The sequence below is a fragment of the Quercus suber genome, unplaced genomic scaffold (genome assembly GCF_002906115.3).
Source record: "Quercus suber isolate HL8 unplaced genomic scaffold, Cork oak 2.0 scaffold_63, whole genome shotgun sequence".
Lineage (NCBI taxonomy): Eukaryota > Viridiplantae > Streptophyta > Magnoliopsida > Fagales > Fagaceae > Quercus > Quercus suber.
In genome coordinates this window covers 630,914-653,798 of record NW_027069528.1, presented here as the reverse complement: position 1 = coordinate 653,798, position 22,885 = coordinate 630,914, and the positions used below count along the sequence as shown (strand labels likewise).

The 22,885-nt window shown below is 33.4% G+C and overlaps 3 protein-coding genes across 4 annotated transcripts; all 3 read left to right on the top strand.

Moving 5' to 3' along the window:
* Positions 1-103: 103 nt before the first annotated feature.
* Positions 104-7,356, top strand: LOC112030903 (MLO-like protein 3). Its single transcript, XM_024063580.2, has 15 exons — positions 104-466; positions 580-637; positions 778-1,073; positions 1,183-1,299; positions 1,574-1,634; positions 4,695-4,783; positions 4,870-4,944; positions 5,066-5,157; positions 5,298-5,347; positions 5,451-5,491; positions 5,584-5,757; positions 5,843-5,878; positions 6,025-6,092; positions 6,483-6,543; positions 6,642-7,356. The coding sequence occupies exons 1-15, from the start codon at positions 341-343 to the stop codon at positions 6,972-6,974; spliced, it is 1,677 nt and encodes a 558-aa protein (XP_023919348.1). The 5' UTR covers positions 104-340; the 3' UTR covers positions 6,975-7,356.
* A 712-nt stretch (positions 7,357-8,068) lies between these two features.
* Positions 8,069-9,420, top strand: LOC112030904 (uncharacterized). The gene is made up of 2 exons (XM_065772744.1): positions 8,069-8,606; positions 8,715-9,420. The coding sequence occupies exons 1-2, from the start codon at positions 8,304-8,306 to the stop codon at positions 9,246-9,248; spliced, it is 837 nt and encodes a 278-aa protein (XP_065628816.1). The 5' UTR covers positions 8,069-8,303; the 3' UTR covers positions 9,249-9,420.
* A 7,532-nt stretch (positions 9,421-16,952) lies between these two features.
* LOC112030894 (peroxidase 21) lies at positions 16,953-20,400 on the top strand. 2 transcript variants are annotated; one of them, XM_065772743.1, is made up of 5 exons: positions 16,953-17,092; positions 17,236-17,384; positions 17,490-17,678; positions 19,211-19,376; positions 19,895-20,400. In XM_065772743.1, exons 1-5 carry the CDS (start codon positions 17,014-17,016, stop codon positions 20,299-20,301), a joined length of 990 nt encoding a protein of 329 aa, XP_065628815.1. In that variant the 5' UTR covers positions 16,953-17,013; the 3' UTR covers positions 20,302-20,400. The 2 variants fall into 2 exon arrangements, with proteins under 2 accessions (XP_065628815.1, XP_023919338.2); XM_024063570.2 differs by lacking the exon at positions 19,211-19,376 and adding an exon at positions 18,323-18,488.
* Positions 20,401-22,885: the final 2,485 nt, after the last annotated feature.

Here is a 22,885-nt window from a genome sequence, read left to right as displayed (position 1 = left end):
TCAAACTCTTTAAATTTTTTAGACTCCCAATCAAACGGTTGACCGACCTTATATTAAATTTGATTTGCATACATCAGTTATAATACATACTGTACTATATTTCAATAACATGTTTGTCCCTTGAATAACCTTTTAAATGGGTTATTTGAGTGTGAAAGCAGAGAAAATTGTGAACATAAGAGGAATCCAAAATCAACATTTCGTTATATATGTGGCATGCCTATAAGAACAAGTCTTGGCTCCTCAGTTCTCACCATCTCATCAAGTCTAAACCAACACACTTATGGTTTATTCAACTGAAGAAAAATCATTCCTCTAACAAGGCAATCACTAGAAAGTCATGGCGGCCGGAGGCTCGTCCGGTGCCTCTCTCGAATTCACTCCGACATGGGCACTTGCCACAGTTTGCTTCTTCTTCATCTTCATCTCTATTATCCTAGAACACATCATCCATCTCCTATCCCACGTAAGTATATATATTATGTATTAAGATCCTTTTTTTTTTTTGCCCCACTATTTTGGGTGTATATATATAATAAACTTGAAGCTAATGTCAAAAAATTAATGGTGCACGTATAGTGGCTAAAGAGGCGTAGGAAAACCGCGTTGAACGATGCATTGGAGAAGCTTAAATCAGGTGCAATCAAAATAAATATACATGTTTTGTATAATTTTATGTTGTTTATAGTATGCTTGTATTTATGTGTGTTACTTTATAAGACTTTTATAAGGTTTTAACTTTTAATTGATCTTTTTTTGTGGGATTGATTTGTACAGAGTTGATGCTTCTGGGGTTTATGTCCCTCTTATTGGCAGTAACTCAGGAACGTATTTCTAAAATATGTGTACCTAGCGGCGCTGGGAACATCATGCTCCCATGTCGTAAACAGACTAATTCCGAATCTGAAAACCTAGTAGGAACCGAGCACTTCACAAAAGTAATGACCTGGAATTTGTCGTCGATGAATGATTTGTGGTGGGGACCCCATAGAAGAGTACTGGATGAAGATGAAATTGATCATGTTCCTCCTAGTCCTCCACCTGATGTTGGTGCAGTTGATTCTTGTCCAAGCGTATGTTTCTTAATTGAGTAATGCTACGATAATTTTCACAGTTACATTTTTACCGATTGAGAATGGAAAAAAAGACGTTTTAACAATTAGAATGGGATTTAATTTGCAGGGAAAGGTTGCTCTAATGTCACAAGATGGGATTCATCAGCTTCACATATTCATTTTCGTGTTAGCAATTATGCAAATCGTTTATACTGTTCTCACTCTGGCTTTGGGTAGGGCCAAGGTAAAAAGCTTGCTTAAACTTGGGATTTCCTCTCAGCTATATAATATTATTAATTTTTCCAGTCAACTTATTTTATGGTATTTTTTCATGTTAATTTCCCATCTTCAAACCGTTATGTCCATTTGAAAAAAACAAACACCTTGATATATATGGTATAACTATGCTTATTCCGCTTTCATGCCCATCTAGAAATAGCAAAATAAAGAAAAGCTTTCTTAATAACAATTGAAACTCAACGTCGTGTGGCTGTGTGTTCCTCTATCTGTTTTAATAGATGAGACGCTGGGAAGCTTGGGAGAAAGAAACTCAAACAACAGAGTACCAAGTTGCCAATGGTATGTTTTAAATTCATTCTCATGAATCATGATTCACTCTGTCTTTTATTAATTAGCTAATGCGCTAACAGTCTAACACGAGTATACAGTGGCCGTTCTAAGAATATTTTTTAGGGTAGTTACTAAAAAATTAAATTACTACAATATTTTTTTTTGTGCCATTTTTCCAAAAAAAATGAAATTATAAAATATTTTTATTGAATAGATTGAACGAATTACAAATTTTATCTTTTTGTTTTATAATAGGCTTTTTGTTGAATAATTTTTTTCGCTTGTTGTTGTTTGTTCTTGTCTTGTTTTTGTTTGGTTTATGTTTGTTATTATTTGAGCTAATATTTATTGTCGTTATTTAAACTTAAAAAAAAAAAAAAGGATTAATAATTATGTTTGGAGGCGGAATTAATTTTTGAGTAATATTACGTTCACAATATTGTTACAATAAATCTTATGCAAAAAGTTGTTATTGGTGGGTAAAAAAAAAAAAATATTAGTATTTGACTCAAATTAGAATCAATAACAACTTACTACATTAGATTTGTTGTAAAATTATTGTAAAAATATTGTGAATGTAGTAGCACTACTTTTTTTTCTTTTTTTAACCCAAATTTTTGTAATTCTCAAGTCAATGTGGTCATAATTTTTATTCGGATAATCACAATAAGTTAGTTTAGCATATAATATATTTTTGACAAGTATATATATGTAATTTTTTTACAAGTTAGGGTGGTCCTGTGACCACCCATAGAGCTACCACTGCGACTATATATACACAAAGAAAAAAAAGGAAAGTGAAAGAGGCACACAGACACATATAATGTTAATGAGTTTGGTGACATTTCGTTTTTGGTTTTATATACCAACTCCATTCACCCCCACCGCCAATTTGTGGCCCCTGCACCGATGTGTGGCAACCATGGCAAGCGTAATAAGCAAATCCATATATGGTCAGGTCTACAGAATTCAATTCCTAAGAAAAACTAAACCATTCAGTACGAAAAGCTAGCATATTCATGAGAAGTAAAAATCCCATCATTTTTCGATCGATGACTCAAAAATAACCCATCATTTTTTAGCTCTAGAAATTACCCAAAAAAGTCTTCCTTTTGTTGTGATCAATTTTTTTGTCCTTTGGTGGGTGAAGAAAGACTCTACAGTCTACACAAATCAAGTCTTGAATTTCGTATTTCCAACTTCCAAGTTGAGCTTTAGACCTACACTAATCAAATTGGCCACGATAATCTCTAGTAGTAGTTTACACGACTTGACCTTAAAGAGTATGTGCCAGTATTCATTATGGCAATAACCTTTGACTGCGCGTCTGCGACTGATTCAAAACATAGACACTGTTAGTTACCGGGTTTAATAGGTCGTTGAAGAAATATGAAGATTTTTTTCCCGACCCACCTAGATGAACCAAGGCCCAATCAAACACCTTGGGTTGGTTTTTGTGAATTATTGGATTGAGTTGGGCCTTAAATTTTTTTTTTTGAACTCAGGTGGACTTGGGTTTGGTTTGCTAAATTTTCAATTAAAGTAATCCAACTCAGCACACGATACTAATATTATATGTATACGATTTATTTATAGCTACACTATTCACACCGCCGTGACACCTTAAGTCCTAACCCTAGTTTTGTTTTTCTTTTCCCATCTCAACTAACATTCACTCCCTTCACACACCCCCTCCCACTGCTCATGTTGTACAAACCTTCCTTTGCTTAAGAATGGCAAAAATTCCCTACCCCCTTGACCCGTCTCATCCCATCTCTAATTTGTAAATATATGCTTTTATTTAATATATATTTACATTGTGTTTTTTAAAGTATAATTTAATCCTTTTTGTATGGATATATTATTTATATTTTATTTTATTTATATACTATTACCCTCACCTAAAAAAAACTTATTTTTCTCTCTTTTAGCATTTTCATAACTGTCCATTCATTTATTTTTCATCTCTTTCTTATAAATGCCAAACCACCTTATTAGGGATGGTAAAATACCTTCAATCTATCCTAACCTTGACTTGCCTCGCTCCTTTTTCCACCTTGCATTGTCTTTCCCCACCCCAAAAAGGCAACAAGGCACTCTTGATCTAATCCTACTCTGTTGCCATCCCTACCACTAGTCTCACCCTTCAGCTCTCTTTCTTTGGCATGGTGTCACTCTCTCATCAATTATGATCTATGATCTCACAGTCACACTGTGTCTTGTCCACATCTCAACATTTTGCCTCCATGCCGGCCTTCATCACTGCTTGAAAGCCCAATTTGTTTTATTAGACCAAATAAAAGGGCCCCAATCTAATGATCTAACCTGACTTAATCTGATTATTGTGAGTTAGGTTTGGTTGGGTTGGTTCTAGAGCTGCAATAGATTGTGTTGAGTTGGGTTAGGGATTTCATAACTTGAAGAGGTTGAAAATATCCTAAACCTTAATTAATTCCATTCACATCCTGACAATGGGGAGGGGGAAGAGAAAGGATGCCATTGAACTGTAAGCCCATTGGCAAGAAAGGATTACAATATACATTTGTTGTCATTTCGTAATAATTCCCCAATACAGTGTCAACGAAAGAAAAATGATCTAATCTATGGAAGCAAAAGATATACTTTGAAATTAGATAATTATTGTATTAGTAAATTCATATGAATTTTTTTACGGAAAAAAAAAAAAATGAATTTTTTTACTTAATATTTGGATGGACTTTCAACCATGGTTAATGAAGCAGTAATACTCTATATATATATATACACACACACACACAATAACTCTAAGTTATAAGGCTTCGCATCAATCTTACAAGACTCTAGTGGTATACTTAATATTACTCATTATCTTCACGTCACGTGATGTGAGTTCGATGAGTCCATACCGAAAAGGCGAAAGACTCCGTTTTTTATTGTGCCAAAAAAAAAAAGGAAATTAAATAAAATATTAAATGCTTGAAATCATTGAAAGTCATCAAATTTTGCATGAGTTTCATTTTACTAGATACCTGAACCTGATTACTCCACATCATATAAGTCGTGATCAATAATATTTTCAATGATGATCAGATCCTAATCGATTCAGATTTACAAGGCAAACAACATTTGGAAGACGGCACCTGACTACTTGTACAGAAACATCATTTCAGCTATGGATTGTGAGTTGCATTTCTATATATCTCCATGTAATCGATTTAAATTACAGTTTTAATGCCTTAACACTTTGGGTTGTGAAATGGGGCAGAAATGTTTCTTCAGACAGTTCATTCATTCAGTAGCAAAGGTTGATTATCTCACTTTGAGACATGGTTTCATCTCGGTAATGAGCTTTCAAGTTCCAACTTTTTCTTAATTTTATGAATAATTACACACACAAAAATAAAAATAATATGGGACCAAAGTGCTTCTGCTAAGGTGTATATTGTTCAAAAAAATTTCAGACTCACTTATCAAGCAGGCTTGACAACTTCAATTTCAAAAACTATATACAGCGATCCTTGGAAGAAGATTTCAAAGTCGTGGTCGGCATCAGGTTGTTGATTTTCTAAATATTATTGTTCCCAAAACAACTAAATTTTATGGAACAAAAATTGTACATTACACCTTTGATGTGTATTGATTATGAAATTGCTTAATTTCTCTCCACTAATGTGTTTCTTTTTGTCTTGACAGCCCTCTAATGTGGTTTCTAGTTGTTCTCTTGATGCTCCTGGATGTGTACCGTAAATATTGTTCCCTTTGGTTTTCTTTTTTCCTCTGAAAGTCAATCTAATTTATCAATTACTAAAAATAAATTTTCATTGAAATTTGTTTGGACTCAACCAGGTTGGAATGTATTTCTCTGGGTATCCTATATTCCTCTCTTGGTAAGCATTTTGCAACATAGTAACCACCTTGTGTTGCATCAATAATTTCCATCTGATTCTTAGTTTCCCTCCCATTCCAATTGCTTTTGTAGATTGTACTCGTTCTAGGAGCCAAACTTGAAGTCATTGTTGCAAGAATGGCTCTTCAAACCAAAGATCAGAACAATGTAATTATAGGAACCCCTCTTGTGAGACCAAATGATCGCTACTTCTGGTTTGGGCACCCAGGATTTGTCTTGACTCTTATACATTATACTCTATTTGTGGTAATTCCTCCCCCTCATGAAAGCAAAGTAATAATATAAGAAGAGTTGAGATATTATAGATACTAACTTTTCTGGACCTTCTCAGAATGCATTCGAGTTCGCCTTCTTCATTTGGGTTACAGTAAGTTTTCTTTCTTATTCTTTTCCATTTTCCACACCATATAGTTTTGGACTTTGAAGGTCTGGTGTTGGAAATTTTTGTGTGGCAATATCAGATGTCTAATATATTTTTCTTTTGGTTTCAATTCTATTTTCCTTCTTTCTCAGATACAGTTTGGTTTCAATTCTTGTTACCACGACCGCACTGCGATCATTATCACCAGGATTGTGCTAGCGTAAGAACAGCCTACCACTTATTTAGTAACCTGTGATTTACATTTTGGTAACTTCATAGTAAGTAAAGTCAGGAACAACTTTTTTCATTACTTGAATATGAACATCATCACTTTCACTTGAGTGAATTACTGAATTACTGACATTAGTTTTATTATGTAACAACCATATCATGGGTTTATCGGTAATTTAGTTAGGAGACATGAACACATTAGAATCCTTTGCTCCACCATCTTGATCCCAACTTATGAATGATTCACGAGGAGTCTTGTAGTTCAACTGACACCTCTTTTTATTTCAAATAGAGATGTCTAAGAGTTGAAATCCTCATACCCAACTATCGAATTATAAAATAAACCTATTAGTGATTCTAATTTCCTGTTATTCTTCAGGGTGGCAGTTCAAGTAATTTGCAGCTACATTACTCTTCCTCTCTATGCACTTGTTACACAGGTAACCATTTTAAAAATAGTTCCCATTGCTGGTATTTATGTAGCACACTTTCTTTACATCTAGCACATATATAACAAATTGCAAGTGCTTGTTCACAGATGGGATCTAACTTCAAGAGTAAAGTACTAGAAGAGCAAATGGCCAATATTATAAGGCAATGGCACGCTGACGTAAGGGAGAGAAGGAGGAAGCAACAACTATTCTTGCAATCTCCTCGCACTTCTTTGTCTGCAGAATGGAGTCCCAGAAGGGTTAGTGCCACTGAATTTTCTTCTTTCCTAAGACCCACATCTGTACCAAGCGACAGCATTAGGAAACGGGAAATCCTAGAAGAAGAAGATGATGAAATAGTGAGAGAAGAGGCAGCTGGCTCATCTACACGTCCATCCCGGCCTGTCATTGTAGAACTCTCGACGGTGAGAAGAGAGTAGATTATTGATGACTGGGAGATCTGCTTTTGTGTGTGTATGTGTGTGAGAGAGATAGAGCAGTGTTTTGTAAATTATAATTCACCATTCTACAACTTACGGTGACTAATCTAAAATTTACGGTGATTATGTGAAAAATGGGTAGACGACTATGTTTTGTGTGCCGTTTTTCATAAATGCAAAACATATTTAAACCATGTTATCATAACCAATAAATGGTAAGTCTAGATAAATTACAAATTTCACAACTATAGAGAAAGTAAATTGTGATAGATACACAATAAAAGTGTGAAGTTAGAGATAGTCTAAGTAAAAGTAATGTTACACTAGTCATGATATGTAACCTTGACATATTGTGAAATTTATTATATTTCTGACATTGTTATATTGTTGTGTGGTAACTTGTCTAATGTAGCGTGCATGGTTGCTCATCCTATATCATTGAGCTTGCGTGTGTTTATTTTTTCTATTCTCTATTGTGTTTTCTATATATATATATATATATGGGGATGTGAGGATTCAAAATTTGAATGTCTCAATTAGAAACGTCAGGAAGTACTAACTAATTGAATTACAAGGCTTTTGGCTATTATTTGTCTTTATTTAAAAAGGGGAGGAGGAGCCCCTTTCTAATTTGCTACTGTCAATTTCGAAATTAACAAATTTTAGGAATAATGGACTTTCAATAATGCAATTGAACATAAAGTTTTGTCATTAATGTTCTCAATGGCCATTCACATAATGAATTTGTTCACTTATGTTCCATTTCCTTCCTGACAATGGGTCATCTGTGTTTTTGTCGTGTACGTAACTGGGTATAGCAATTGATCGAACTTAACCAACTGTAAATGTTGCTGTGAGGATGAGTTTAAAAAGAAGGATTACCTAGCTACATTATAGAACTTAATTTATATAGGCTTTGTGGAGATGGTCATGGAAGGACTTACATATCTAGGATCACTTGCTGTCGAGAAGGGTGATGAGTTTGTGTTGTATACCGGAGAATGTATCTCATGCATCATTTATACGCAACCTCACTCTTATATAAAATAGATGAGTATCAATCCGATCATGTAATTTATACTATTATAAAAGAAATGATGCATATATTGGATGAAAAAAAAATTATTGACAATATATGAGATTGTGCTCACAATGTTTTGGGCAAGATAGTCATTTAACATGTAAAAGATGTGGAACTAAGGGAATCAAGACTCAAGGCCACATTTTCAATCGCCCAAAAGTTGTCCCATTCTACTTTTCATTATTAATTTCAACAACTTGTGTATGTTCGTTTCTGAAAAAAAAAATATGGATAATAAAAATCATTAGATGACAACCACATCCCCTACACATTACAGAGATTTGGATTCCCAGTCAGTCACTTCTGTAAGTTCTCTCTCATCCATGGCCAATTACTACTCTATATGTCTTGTAGGAGCCATGGATCGTCTTTGGTTTCACCAAATTATTCTTTTCTCAGAAACAGTCTCAGACCAAAAAACCCCTGAAACCTCTAAGCCCAACTCTGTGTCTCTTGCATATTCATCTCTTCTAGATGAGGGAGTTTCATCAGACATATCACTTCTTGCAGATGAAGCAATCTTGTCAGACTCATCTCCAAGCTCTCCAACGGTACTAAAACATATACTTGTCTCTGTGTGTGGCTTTTTTTTAATTTTTAATTTTTACTTCAGGCTTACACTTCTCTGACTGTGTTTCTCTTGTTGTTGCTGTGACAAGGATGATTCCAACAATGAAGACACACAGAAAAAAACCAGCCAGAAGGAAAAACCAACAAGATTGAATCGGTCACATTCATCATCACCATCAACTCAAAAACGTCCTAAACGTCTTAGAAACTCCGGCGCAAATGCAATAAGGAGATTACAAAAATCCATGAGTTGCAAGACCTTGGGGGATCTGGAACTTGAAGAAGTAAAGGGGTTCATGGATCTTGGTTTCATATTCAAGAAAGAACACTTAAGCCCACGAATGATGAGTGTAGTCCCAGGCTTGCAAAGACTTGCACACACAAATAAACAAAGCAGCAAACTCACTAATGATGCTGAAGTAGCTAAAGATGATGAAACTGAAGAAGGGAAAGAGAAGAGAGTTATAAGGCCATATTTATCCGAAGCATGGCTCATAAACAGACCCGACTCTCCACTTCTAAATTTAAAGATTCCAACTGCCTCTACAGTTGATGATATGAAGAAACATATCAAGCTCTGGGCTAGAACTGTTGCATCAGTAATTCATGAGCAGGAATCTTAGTTCAAAGTTGTTCAATCCCACAAACATCATAGCAGTATAGTAGAGGGACCAAGCAACAAAAATTGAGAGTAGATTGCATTTCACCGACAACTGCAACTGTAAAAATAGTTGTTTTATGATGTGTGTGTATATTAGAGGTGTAAAAGTATATCATACATTTTTCACAGTTCTATCTCGGAAAAATCTTGTTACATATTCAATAATGTACACTATGTACACATCATATTAACAATTGCATATATGATTTTAATAACTTTTGTACAAAGATTTATAATAAAACATCAACCCTAACAATATATATATATATATATATATATATGAACGATATACACAATTAATAATTGCATGTATGATTTTCATAACTTTTGTACAAAGATTTATAATAAAACATCAACAGTAACAATGTATATGAACGATATACACAATGAGTATTAGTTCTTTTAAACTTTCCTTACATTTAAGAGGGGAGTGAAGTAAAATTTCTTTTTTCTTATAGAATTATGGGCTTTAAAAGTCTTCTGTCTTTCCAATAATTGCACCCAAAAAAAAAAAAAAAAAAAAAAAAAAAAAACAAGGTGAAAGAGATAAGGCAAAAGGGAAAATGAGGTCAAGAAATGAGAATCGGGGCCTACCATGATGTGGGTTGAGGAAGAATAAGTAGAACATGGCTTTTAGCGAAAGAAGTGTCCCAAGAGCCACATGATGGTATTCCATGCTTTAGTTAGTCGGTTTGTCTTCATATAAGAGTTTATGTGCATTATGATCATGTGTTGTTTTTTAAGGTCACCTATTTTTATTTATGAATAGTTTTTTTTTTTTTTTGGTGAAGGAAAAGATAACAAAAACTAAAAGGAAGCAGCAGGCACAGAACACATTCTGTTAAAGCACAAGCCATTGCTGTCCTGATCAAAAAACACAAAAGCATCCACAGGCGGACTTTCAAAAATTCTAAGAACTAAGTCTTGATTAGCACCTAACCTTGCAAGCGCATCTGCACATTGATTTGATTGGCGGAAGTAGTGTTTAAATTGCACCTGCTGGAACTTGGAGATGAGCATCCTGCAGTCATCCAAGATGGGAGAAATCACATCATTTACATAACCCGGCTTGCAAAAGATCTCCACAATGGATTTAGCATCCATTTCTACAATAAGATAAGGAATATTCAAATTACTACAAAGTAATAAACCATCCCTTAAACCCCATAATTCAGCCACAAAACTATTCGTGATCCCAATATGTCTTGAAAACCCAGAAATCCACTCCCCATGGCTGTCACGCACCACTCCTCCACAGCCAGCCAAGCCCGAACTACTGGCCGCACACCCATCCATATTTAACTTGATCCATCCCTCAGGAGGCTTCTCCCAACGACAAGCAACTACCACCCTAGGAACGGGACATCTTGGAGAGTTAAAACAGTACATGAACTCAGTGTATAGATTCTCAATTTCAATCAAAAGCTTCGGATTCTGAGCCTTTCCAGAGAACACCGTTTGATTTCTACCTTTCCAAATCATCCAAATAGCAAAAGAAAAAAACATACTCCAATGGTTTCTTCCATACATCGCCCTGCTACCCTTACTTCCATTCAATATTAACCACTCCTGAAGATCACTACCCCAAAAGGCTTGATTCGTGTACCTAACACCTAGTTGCAGCCAAACAGCCCTGAAACGAGCACAATCTCGAAGAGCATGTAAAATTGATTCCTTATCTTCTTGGCAAATAGAGCATAAATCATCAATCCCCATCCCCCTCCTCACAAGGCAACCTTTAACACCAATACTATTATGCACACATCTCCAAATAAAGGTTTTAATTCTAGGTAAGGTATTAATTTTCCAAATCCACCCCGTAGACACAATAGGCATGTGGCTATTATGGTCAGCTAAACTATAGGCACTCTTAACTTCAAACCCACCTCTGGTACTACCAGCCCAGACTAATCTGTCAGACCCTCTGCTTGTGATAGACACCGGCGGAGCTAGGATCAAATTCTTAATGTCCACAGGCAGCACAAAGGGAATACGATCCCAATCCCAACCCGAATCAGTCAAAACATCCTTTACCTCAAGAATTTCAGCTTCACGGCTCAACGGACCTAGGACCCTATGCCTAATGGGACCCCCTTTGATCCAATTCCCATACCAAAAACTCTGATTACTATCTCTACCAACCAGCCACATACTACCTTTGTTGAAAACCTCCCTACCTCTCTTCATAGCTGTCCAAACCTGAGAACACGGGAGACGATCTACATTAGTGGCCCTAGCTCTCCTACCAGAACAATATTTTTGCTTTAAAACCCTTGCCCAAAGCATATCTTGCTCTGTGTGCAACCTCCAAAGCATATTTGTGAATAGTTGAATGCACATTTATGTGTGGAAAAGAGAAGCGGTTGTGTGGCCATTGGAAATTATGGTTTTGTTTACCCAAAAAAGGGAAATCATGGCTTTTTGGGCCACTTTTTATGTTGTTCTCAATGCTTGGGCCTGTCCAAGTCTCTTCTGGAACTGGGTTCTCGGGTCCCCTACTCCACTAAATATATTTAGAGTGGCCTCTTCGAAGTCTAATCAAATTACTGAATTAGAATTTATTTTAAATTTTTAAAAAATGATGGCGACACAATAAAATTTATAATCTATTAAAATGGTAGATTGCGATTACTGATTATTAGTTTAGTACAACATTATTTTAACACGATCATCATTGATATTATTTTAATTGCACATCAATCCCCGACTTGTTGCCTCAACATTATAAAAATATTTTTTGATATTAGACTTTTTTTTCTTTAGTTGAAAAGGTAAGAAAAATATATTTGTAAAATAATTAAGAGGCATTTGCTGTTTATAGACATATAAAGGATGTATTTTCTTATGGTTTGTACAAGATACAAATACAAAAATAAGGGGGCCGGATTATTACAAGCATGAGTTTTATAAGAGAACTCTGCCCTTTAGTGCCAAATGATCAACACAAAAGTTTGCTTCCTGGTATGTGTTTAAGAAAAAGATTTAGGTTTACGGTCTACCACACTCTTACGAGTAGATTCCTATAATCAACTATAAGTACTAGCTAGGGTTGTCCAAGGGATCAAAAAAATCAACACACCCGAGTAACCTGACTGGAACCAATTTGAAACCAATCCAATTTAGCGGTTGTGACAATCGTCTGTGGGTCAGCAGCTTCATAATTGGATCCAACGGGTCAAGTTTGGTTTCTCTCCTCCAACATCCGAACAAACTAACCTAACCAAAAACCCTACCAACCTCCGGTAAAATATCAACCAAATCCAATGAGATCTTGCTAGATCTAGTGAGTTTTCCACTATATTCAATAAGTTTTGGCTAATTCGTTGAGAGATCTTGCTAGATCCAATAAGATTTCCACCAAATCTAACAAGATCTCACCAGATCTTTATCACTTTCCATCGAAATCAAGATAATTGCCACCTTTATTGATTTCAACCAAAACTAATATGACGTGGAACAAATGGCTCTATCCAACTCATTGAAACTATCGATCGACGGTGGGTCTTCTGTTCTGCCACCCGCCAGAATTTGGTCGAGTTCAGGTAGAGCCCAAACTTGACCTGTAGACAATCCTAATAAGCACAAATATCCATGGGAGTGGCACAATGTGTTTAAGCATATTATTTGTATTCATGTAAATGCTAGATTGAACCAAGTTCTAATATAATGTTCCTATAAGCTTATCCCAAATAAGTTTAAGTCGTTTTAAAGGAAAATGAAATAAGTTATACTACACACAACATACTCATTTAAGTAATATGAGATAATTATCTTAAAAAAAAAAAACAAAACAAACAAACACACACATGAGAGAGAGGGGATGTTGTTCTAAATTTTAACACAAAAATGGAGTTTGCAGTATACCTTTGTATTAGAACCTCATTCCTCTCCCTCCCCTCTATGTGTTTGTTTCTCAAGGATTAAAATAAAATAAAATAATAATTAAAAAAAAATGAAAAAAAAAATGGAGTTAAAGTCATTGCGTAACCCACAGTTCGACAAAATATTGGTGTAGTCCAGCCTTTAGAGAAAACCCACCTAGCTAGCTGTGGGCTTAAATGATTTCTAATGAGATCGGCTGCCCTGGATCACCCCCTCGAAGGCCCCATGGTATTCTTTGAACTTTCATCAATATTCGCATGTCCCGTTGAAGGGGGTTCTCAAATACCCAAAGGGACAACATGATGGTAGCTAACTAACCATAGGTCAAAATAGAAATTTTCAAGGTATAGAATATGATCATTTTTCTCTTCTTATGTTTTTATTATTACTAGCTACAACTCTACGTGATGTGTGAGAATATAAATATTATGTAATTAGGTACGATATATAAAAAGTAACTATTACTTCACATATTGTCTATTTTTAAAAAAAGATTTCTACAAGTATTTTTTTTTTTTTTTATCTTTTTATCTCTACAAATATATCATTTTATTATTATTATTTTTATGCTTGATTAATATTTTTTTAAGGTGAACCATATTTTTCTAACTTCTATTGTAGCGTATTATATTTGCTTAATATACAACTAAACTTTATAAGTTTAAATTTTTTATTCAAATTTCTCATCTCTTAAGGAATAAGGAAATTATCATAATAATCAAAACTCATTACAAAATTATAATGTCAACTTAGCCAAAATTAAAATGAAACTAAAGGAATAAATAATAAGCTTTATAATGATTTATAATAATAGGCTTTATAATAATTGGTAGGCATATTTAAATTCATATTTCCAAAAAAACTAAGTATTAACCCAAACTAAAATTCAACCAAAGCTCTAAAAGAGAAATAGAAGATTTTATGATGGGATATTAAAAAAAAAAAAAAACACACACACACACACACAATACCAAAACACATATTAAAACAAAAAAAAAAACACCATCAACCTTAATTGGAGTTATAAGAAAGAACAAAAATTAATTGAGAGAGAGAGAGAGAGAGAGAGAGAGGGAAGAGAGAGAGAGAGAGAGTACTCACATTTTTGTGTGGGAAAAATATGGATTGAATGGAAAAACGATATCAAATTTATAAAAAATAAAATGGGTAGAAGAAGAGTCAAAATATAAAAAAGAGGAAGTATAACGGTAAAGNAAATTAAACAGATTTTTGTGTAGCAAAGTCTTTTGTAGATGTTTGTAAATGTTCCAATAGAATGAAAATTGTTGACGAATTTTACATCATGGTGAGGTATGTTTATTTCACTTCGAATTCAGGGAGATAGGAGTAATAAAACAAGATAAAGTTTAACTACAAAATTAGTTATAACCTAAACTAAACCATATTTAATAAAAAAATATTACTACATATTTTGAAATCTAACCGTTGAATTATATGTTTTTTACGTTCTTAATACACATGTCAAATTTTGTGTCAATTAGATATTATTTACTATGTGATATATGAGCTTATATTTATGCGTAATTTAAAATTACAAAAATTTGCAATTTAAAAATTTATTGATGACACAGCTATTAATTTTTAATTTTCTAAAAATTTTGCAAGTACAAAGGATATAAGAAGAAGATGTAATCCAATGGTGGATTTGTTAAAATTCACCTCCAATAAAAAGATATTGAATAAAGTTGTAGTTTTAAGTTACAACAATTTTATAACTAAACTCTATAAAATAATATATAGATAAGATCGAGAAGACTTAACCCATTCTCAAAACTTTGAATTCCATAATAGCAATTATACATTTAGATGATTAGTCAAAGATAGGAATGGCATCTACACTTAGAGAAGGATAATGTTATTTAGGAACAACTAATACTTGTTTGACATTTATTTTTCTTCAAGATAATGCTAACAATGGAGAATCCATCTCCCCTGAATGCTCTAGAGCATTCACATTGGGAATGTCATATGTCATATGTAAGGAAAATTTAGCATAAAAGCCCAAACCCCCCACACATCCGAACTTGAAAAACAACTATTGCAAAAAAAATTTGCAATAGTGCTGCAATGCAATTCTAAAGGTAGAATTGCACTGTAGCTCAATTCTCAAAAAATAAAAAAATAAAAAATAAAAACTAATATTTTATTTCACTTACTTTATCAATTCCTCTCTCTCTCTCACAGGTTTTTGGTTTTTTTTTATTTGAGTTTTGGAATATATTATTTTATTGTGTAAAAATATTATTTTAATGTGTTGTATTGTAAAATAAAAGTTGAGATGCTGAAAATATTATAAAATGATTGGTATAATTAATAAAATAACTTTTTAAAATGAAAAAAATAAGATGTGATGAATTTTGGGATGTGAATGCTCTTAAATATAGAATAAAGCAGAGCTAAAAAAGCAAAAAAAAAAAAAAAAAAAAAAAAAAAACAAATCTTGATCCATATATTTTGTTAGGCTGTCTCTAGATCTGTAAGGAGATTGTACGGATCAACTCTCTCAAAATAAATATTAATAGGAAATATGACCCAATAACTTGTGGCTAAAGAAGAAGTTATCACATTTTGCATTGACTTCCAATTTTTTCATTAGAAAATTTATACCATTAAAACTGAGCTGAGTAAGATAAGCCAAAGACACTCATAACCACAACTTGTGATTGAATCGATTATATTTATTATCGAACATGATTACCCACTAATCATATGTGAAACTGTTTCTGTGTTTTCTTATCTCTCAAATACCAAAAACTTACTCATCTAGAAGAAAGAAAAAACTAGCTAGCAAACCAAATTGGCCCTATGTGGTTAAGAAGTGAGAGATCTATTGGTTTTCATATCGATCTAATTATTAGTTCCACTAAGATTTTTATCATTGGTCAATGACATGGTACTCCAATTTCAAAGGCTAATATTTTTTCGTAATAACACTAACTTGTAATGAAGCAGCCATTTATTGCAAAGCTAGCTAACTAATTTTTATTCTTGTGGCAATCATAAAATCTTAGCCCCAACTCAACCTCCCATCACATCTCGCCTAAAATGGACAGCGCAGTGGGGCGGCTGGGCTGGCTAGTCAGTAATTACTTGCGCTGCGTATCTTTTGGGGTCAGCACCACGTTATCATTTCAATATTCAATCAACAACAACCATATTATTAAACACATTCTTGTTTTCCAGAACCATGATGAATTCTTCAGCCATTACGACTCACGAAACCCAATTTCCATTTTATATTTTTATTAAAGTTGTCATATTTATTTTATTTCTTATATGTTCCTCACTTCCTCTAAATGGATATATTGTAACACAGTTGAATAGTAATAGTAACTATTTAACACTTTGTACTATAAATATATGCATACACAAAAGTACCAAAAGTCTTATAATTTAATTAATAAATATCTCTTCATACACAAAATGTTTGAAGATCTAGAGGAACAACGTTCGAGCTACTATCTCTAAAAGTAAAATATATATTATATATTGTAAATGTAGGCAGTTTAATTAAGCTAAATAAATTATATTAATCTGTTATGTTCTTCTTCTTTCTAATTTTCTTTTCATTTCCTTTTAATAGGTCAATAATGTTTTTTCCTTTAAAATTTTCCCAGAATAGTTGCTTTAGGTAGGGCCATGCGCGTGAGGATTATTGCCGAAAGGTCAAAGAATAATGTGGCTTAGTGGTAGTGGAGTAAAATACTACTAATAAAATTTCATCTTGCACGCTTCAAGAGCACACTGCATTTCTATATAAGACTTTGACAATTTGCTCATAGAGATCACAGAGAGCCTTGGAGTTATACCTAATTATAAGAGAGATGGCCACCACCAACAAGCTTCGTTCTAGCCCAAGCTTCATATTTCTTTCATTAGCATTACTCTTTCATTTTTATCTGTGTATGTTCTTTCATTTGCACTCTCAATCTTATGCAACATATGGTCGTAGTTATAGTGTTAATAATGTCTTATACATCAAACAAAATAACCAGTGGCCTTATTATTTTCTTAGTTATTCATTATAAATGGAATTTTTGACACAGGTAAAGGTGATCTTCTGCTAAATTACTATTCTGAGAGTTGCCCTAATGCTGAAGATATCATCAAGCAAGAAGTCACTGACTTGTACAACGAACATGGCAATACAGCAGTTTCATGGGTTAGAAATCTCTTCCATGACTGCATGGTTAAGGTATATTGTCATTTAAATATGTACAAAATAATAATATATATGAAGTGGTTAACTTATAGTATAATTAAGTTGTTAACAAATTAAAGTTATTGCTTGTTGGTGTAGTCATGCGATGCATCTCTGTTGTTAGAGACAGTGAATGGTATTGAATCGGAACAGGCATCAGAAAGGAGCTTTGGGATGAGAAATTTCAAGTACGTTAGCACAATCAAAGAGGCACTTGAGAAGAAATGCCCTTTGACAGTTTCGTGTGCTGATATTGTTGCACTTTCCGCAAGAGATGGCATTGTCATGGTGCATTTGCTCGTTACTTTCTCTCTCCCACAAAGTCACAATCAATTATATAAACATATATATATATATATATATTTCTTTTTTTTAATTTGATCCTTTGAAACAATATTTTTTTTTTCAGAGTTATAAAGAACATTAGGTTACTCTGACTAAGTTAAAACTATTTGTAACTCACCATGCAACCCAATAGTTTTTTATATACATGCATATATATATATATATATTTATTGAACTTATAACCTTCCACTTTATGATTCATGTTTTTTATCTTTATGCTAAAACACTAAATATTTTTTAATATAAACATACAAGATTCGAGCACTTGACAACAATAAATTTTAATAGTTAAGCTAACCAAAATCTATGCCCAATAATTTTACTTAACTAAAGCAACCCAACTACTAAACCGTTTTATTAAAGTAAAACAAACCAATTAATTCCAATGAATTTTTTTTTTTGATTAATATATATATATATATATAAATCTAAAACTATATATAACATTTTTTATAAATTATCTTATTTGGATTTTTTATTACTAATATTTATTAAGTAAAGAAGTATCACATATAAATATTATTCGTTGACTTGTAGATAATAAAATAAAGAAAATATTGTCTAATTGTCATATGGCCATGTTATAGTTAGGAGGACCACGCATTGAAATGAAAACTGGGCGGAGGGATAGCAAGGAAAGTTATGGAAATTTTGTTGAAGAGTCCCTCCCTAATCACAACGATAGCATCACTCTAGTGCTTTCTCGCTTTCAATCCATTGGACTCGATGTTGAGGGAATCGTTGCTCTTTTAGGTATGGCATTTTTTCTTTTCTCTTGGTACCATCATTTTTTTTTTATCTCAATCTCGCAATTACACAAACATTATGTCTGGTATTTCGGTCTAAACCTTCAGTCTGGCTTTAGGTCTGGGCCTAAGGCTCCTTTAGTCCCAAAAATTTAACTACAAAAATTAATAGCCTTAAGTGTCAAAATATATTAAGCCTCCCTCGTTAACATGATACCCAAAACATAATAAACCCAATAGTTTTTTATATACATACATACATATATATATATATATATATATTTATTTATTTATTTATTGAACCTGTAACCTTCCACTTTATGATTCATGTTTTTTATCTTTATGCTAAAACACTAAATATTTTTTAATATAAACATACAAGATTCAAGCACTTTGACAACAATAAATTTTAATAGTTAAGCTAACCGAAATCTATGCCCAATAGTTTTACTTAACTAAAGCAACCCAACTACTAAACCGTTTTATTAAAGTAAAACAAACCAATTAATTCCAATGAATTTTTTTTTTTGATTAATTTATTTGTGATTATATATATATATATATATAAATCTAAAACTATATATAACATTTTTTATAAATTATCTTATTTGAATTTTTTATCACTAATATTTATTAAGTAAAGAAGTATCACATATAAATATTATTCGTTGACTTGTAGATAATAAAATAAAGAAAATATTGTTTAATTGTCATATGGCCATGTTACAGTTAGGAGGACCACGCATTGAAATGAAAACTGGGCGGAGGGATAGCAAGGAAAGTTATGCAAATTTTGTTGAAGAGTCCCTCCCTAATCACAACGATAGCATCACTCTAGTGCTTTCTCGCTTTCAATCCATTGGACTCGATGTTGAGGGAATCGTTGCTCTTCTAGGTATGGCATTTTTTCTTTTCTCTTGGTACCATCATTTTTTTTTAATCTCAATCTCGCAATTACACATACATTATGTCTGGTATTTCGGTCTAAACCTTCAGGCTGGCTTTAGGTCTGGGCCTAAGGCTCCTTTAGTCCCAAAAATTTAACTACAAAAATTAATAGCCTTAAGTGTCAAAATATATTAAGCCTCCCTCGTTAACATGATACCCAAAACATAATTGATGGCCCATTGGGTTTGATTGGATGGGCCTTCATAATACACATAAAATCTTGAAGAGTAAAACCAAGAAATAGACCAAATCCTAAAAATAGGGGATGATGTAAAAAAAATAAATTTTAAGTACAGAATTTTAGATATAATACATTACTGTTCCCCTATTTCAAACATTTTGTATTGATCTATAGGACACAAATAGTGTTTTTTTTTTTTCAAAGACAATTAAAACTTAATGTACCGCATCTAAGTTTTACCCATATTTTTGTTTGTCTAATTACTAGCTTGGTTTCCTACGTAGGAGCTCACTCAGTGGGTCGAACTCACTGCACTAATCTGGTACACCGACTCTACCCCACAGTCGACCCAACTTTGGATCCTCAATACGCCGAATACTTAAAGGGTCGTTGCCCAACGCCAAATCCTGATCCAAAGGCAGTTCTTTATGCAAGGAACGATCGTGAAACACCAATGATACTAGATAACATGTACTACAAGAACCTATTAGGCCACAAGGGCCTACTCATTGTGGATCAACAACTCACCTCTGACCCAACAACATATCCTTATGTCGAAAAGTTTGCTGCTGATAATGGCTATTTCCAAGACCAGTTTGCTAAGGCTGTGCTCTTGCTATCAGAGAATAACCCACTTACAGGAGCTGATGGAGAAATAAGAAAGGATTGCCGCTATGCGAATAGCATTTAAGAATGTTAAAATGAAGGACCAATTGTACATTAATAAAAGAGTGCATACCTAATTGAATAATATTTGTTTAGGGCAATATCTTGTTGATTCTCTTCTCAATATTTTGTTGTTTCATCCCCCATGAACAATCCAAGTAGTCAACAATATTACATACACTTCTTTTCATATCTAATTTCATAGCTTGCTGACTTGTGCGACTGTGATTGGTTGACGAAAAGTGGTATTTCCATGTAATCAGTAATGACAAAAAGTTAGAAAATGTCCACCACTTATAATCACACAAATCAACAATTTGTGAAATTTAGTATCTTAAATGTGTTGTAAGCCAAATTGTAATATAACCCAATCTTTTAATCTTTTATATGAATTAATAAATTAAATAGAGACTTCGGCAAATCGTCTGCAGTCTTGATTGAATATAACGTTCAAAGTGGCAGACAGTCAATATTATCATCCAAATTAAAGGAAAAAAAAAAACAAACAATCAAAAACAAATCTTGAAATCATTAATATTGTTAAAGAAGCAACTAATTATTAATTGATGATGATGGTGATGTGATAAGCCAATAACCATACCACTCGAATTAATAACTTGACTTCTCTGTAATGGGTCACTTTCACATGACACATGAAAAATGTTTTTAGCCAATGCCAATGCCAAAGCCCAAGTAAAGATAACATTTTTTTTAAGCATGCAATGAGATCGAAGTGCTTAAATGTTGTTGGAAGCCAATAATAAACTCATTTTCCATTGCAATATTGCATCATGGTATAGTAGTATTGAGTGATTGGAAGCATTTTGGAACATGCATGGGCCTCTTGTCGCTGCGTTAAATTGTCCTATACCGACTTATATGGAGTTTTTCCACTTTTTAACAGGTAGAATGCAATTTTCAAATCTTCATGACCAATTCATCATGATCTTACTTTGGCGGAAGGATGGTAAAAGTCAATAATAAAAAATTTTAGTTTCTTGAAACACATTTATCTACTGATTAATTAGTCTTCAAACATGATCATATTTTCTTCACTCTAACAAACTGTGAGACTAAGTCTTTTGAAGGTACAGAAGTAGGATTTCATCATAATTATTCCAAGATGTACCAAAGCATGAAAAAATAATTACCATTTAAGAACAAGAAGTTTTCAAAGATTCAAGACTAATTATACATGAAAAATGTAGGGTCGGTTTTTGTTGCCCAAGCCCAAAGGATATGGGTTAAAGGCCCAACGAACCCAGAATAATGAATTTGTAGAGAGTGGATCGAAAGAGCTGGGTTGGATATGAAGTACAGAACAGTTGGCTAGGTTACGTGCAGTGACGATAACGTGAACTGAAGCTTAGATAACTCTATGAATGAATGTCCGAAGAGGCGTTTTATTGAATGAACCGTGATTACAATATTCAGAGCTACAGTCAAGATTTTCTCTCCCTTTCCCTCTCTTTTTTCCGATCCTTTATTATCAGGGACCCTTCTTCTTTATATAGCATCCCTTCCTATCATCTCCATCGTCCACTTGTCCTTCATCCATGCATCCACTCGAGTGCATGTCATGTCGTGTGTCTACTTTAGTTCTTTGTGAGTGGCGGTAACTGAGGTTGCACTGTTCAGAGGTCTTCTCCACATAAATGCGGCCAGAAAAGCTGTTGCAGCGCATTAAATGCGATGGTACTAGCTTTTCCTTCAGATATTTTTTAGTTCTGATCATTTCCGGATCCACCCAGGATCTATCATTGCTGTTGGGACTGTTGGGAAGATTAGTCGGACCTTCCACACGTTCGTTTGATCAAGGCTCATTATAGCCGAGGATCAAGACATCCTCGGACCAATGGTGACCTCTTCGGACGACACTCCCCTTCTGCTTTTGGGCTTCCTACTTTAGATGGGCCGCCCCAACCACCTATTAATCCTCGGAAATGCAATAGTCCTTAACAGGCGGTTCCGGGTCCGTTAGGTAGCTTTGGGCTTTTTCCCTCCACAAAAAATATCACTAATATTTATTCATTATTAACAAAATATAAATGAAAGTAAAGATATAATATTTTTTTTCTCAATGCATTTCAACTTAATTATATATCAAGATGTTATTCGACATTCTTGTAAATGTCAAAAATTATTTATGACTACTTTTTTATTAGATTTTTAGCAATTTCCTCAAACTTTAAAGTTAGAGAATACCCTAAATTCTCTTATATAAACAAAATCACGTTGTTATATTCTATCTGCCACCTAATTAAGAACCCCCCAAAAATAGAAAATAAGAATAAAATTTAAATAAGAACGAACACACACACACGTAGCTTTGAGAACCCAAAAAAAAAATTATGAATTATGATAATGAGAGAAAAATATAACTTATTAAAGTGATTGAAGTCTTTAATGCAGCAGCATCACTAGAGTTTAGGCCAAAACTTTTCAACAAAATGCCCTTGTCTGAAATTATTTAAGAAAAAGTTCCTATTTTGAAACTCGATTTTCTTAAAATCAAGTTTCAATTAAAAACTCGATTTTTGGACAATCGAGTTATAGTGAACTAAAAATTTTAAAAAAAAATTTGTGGAACTCGAGTTCCATTCAAAGAA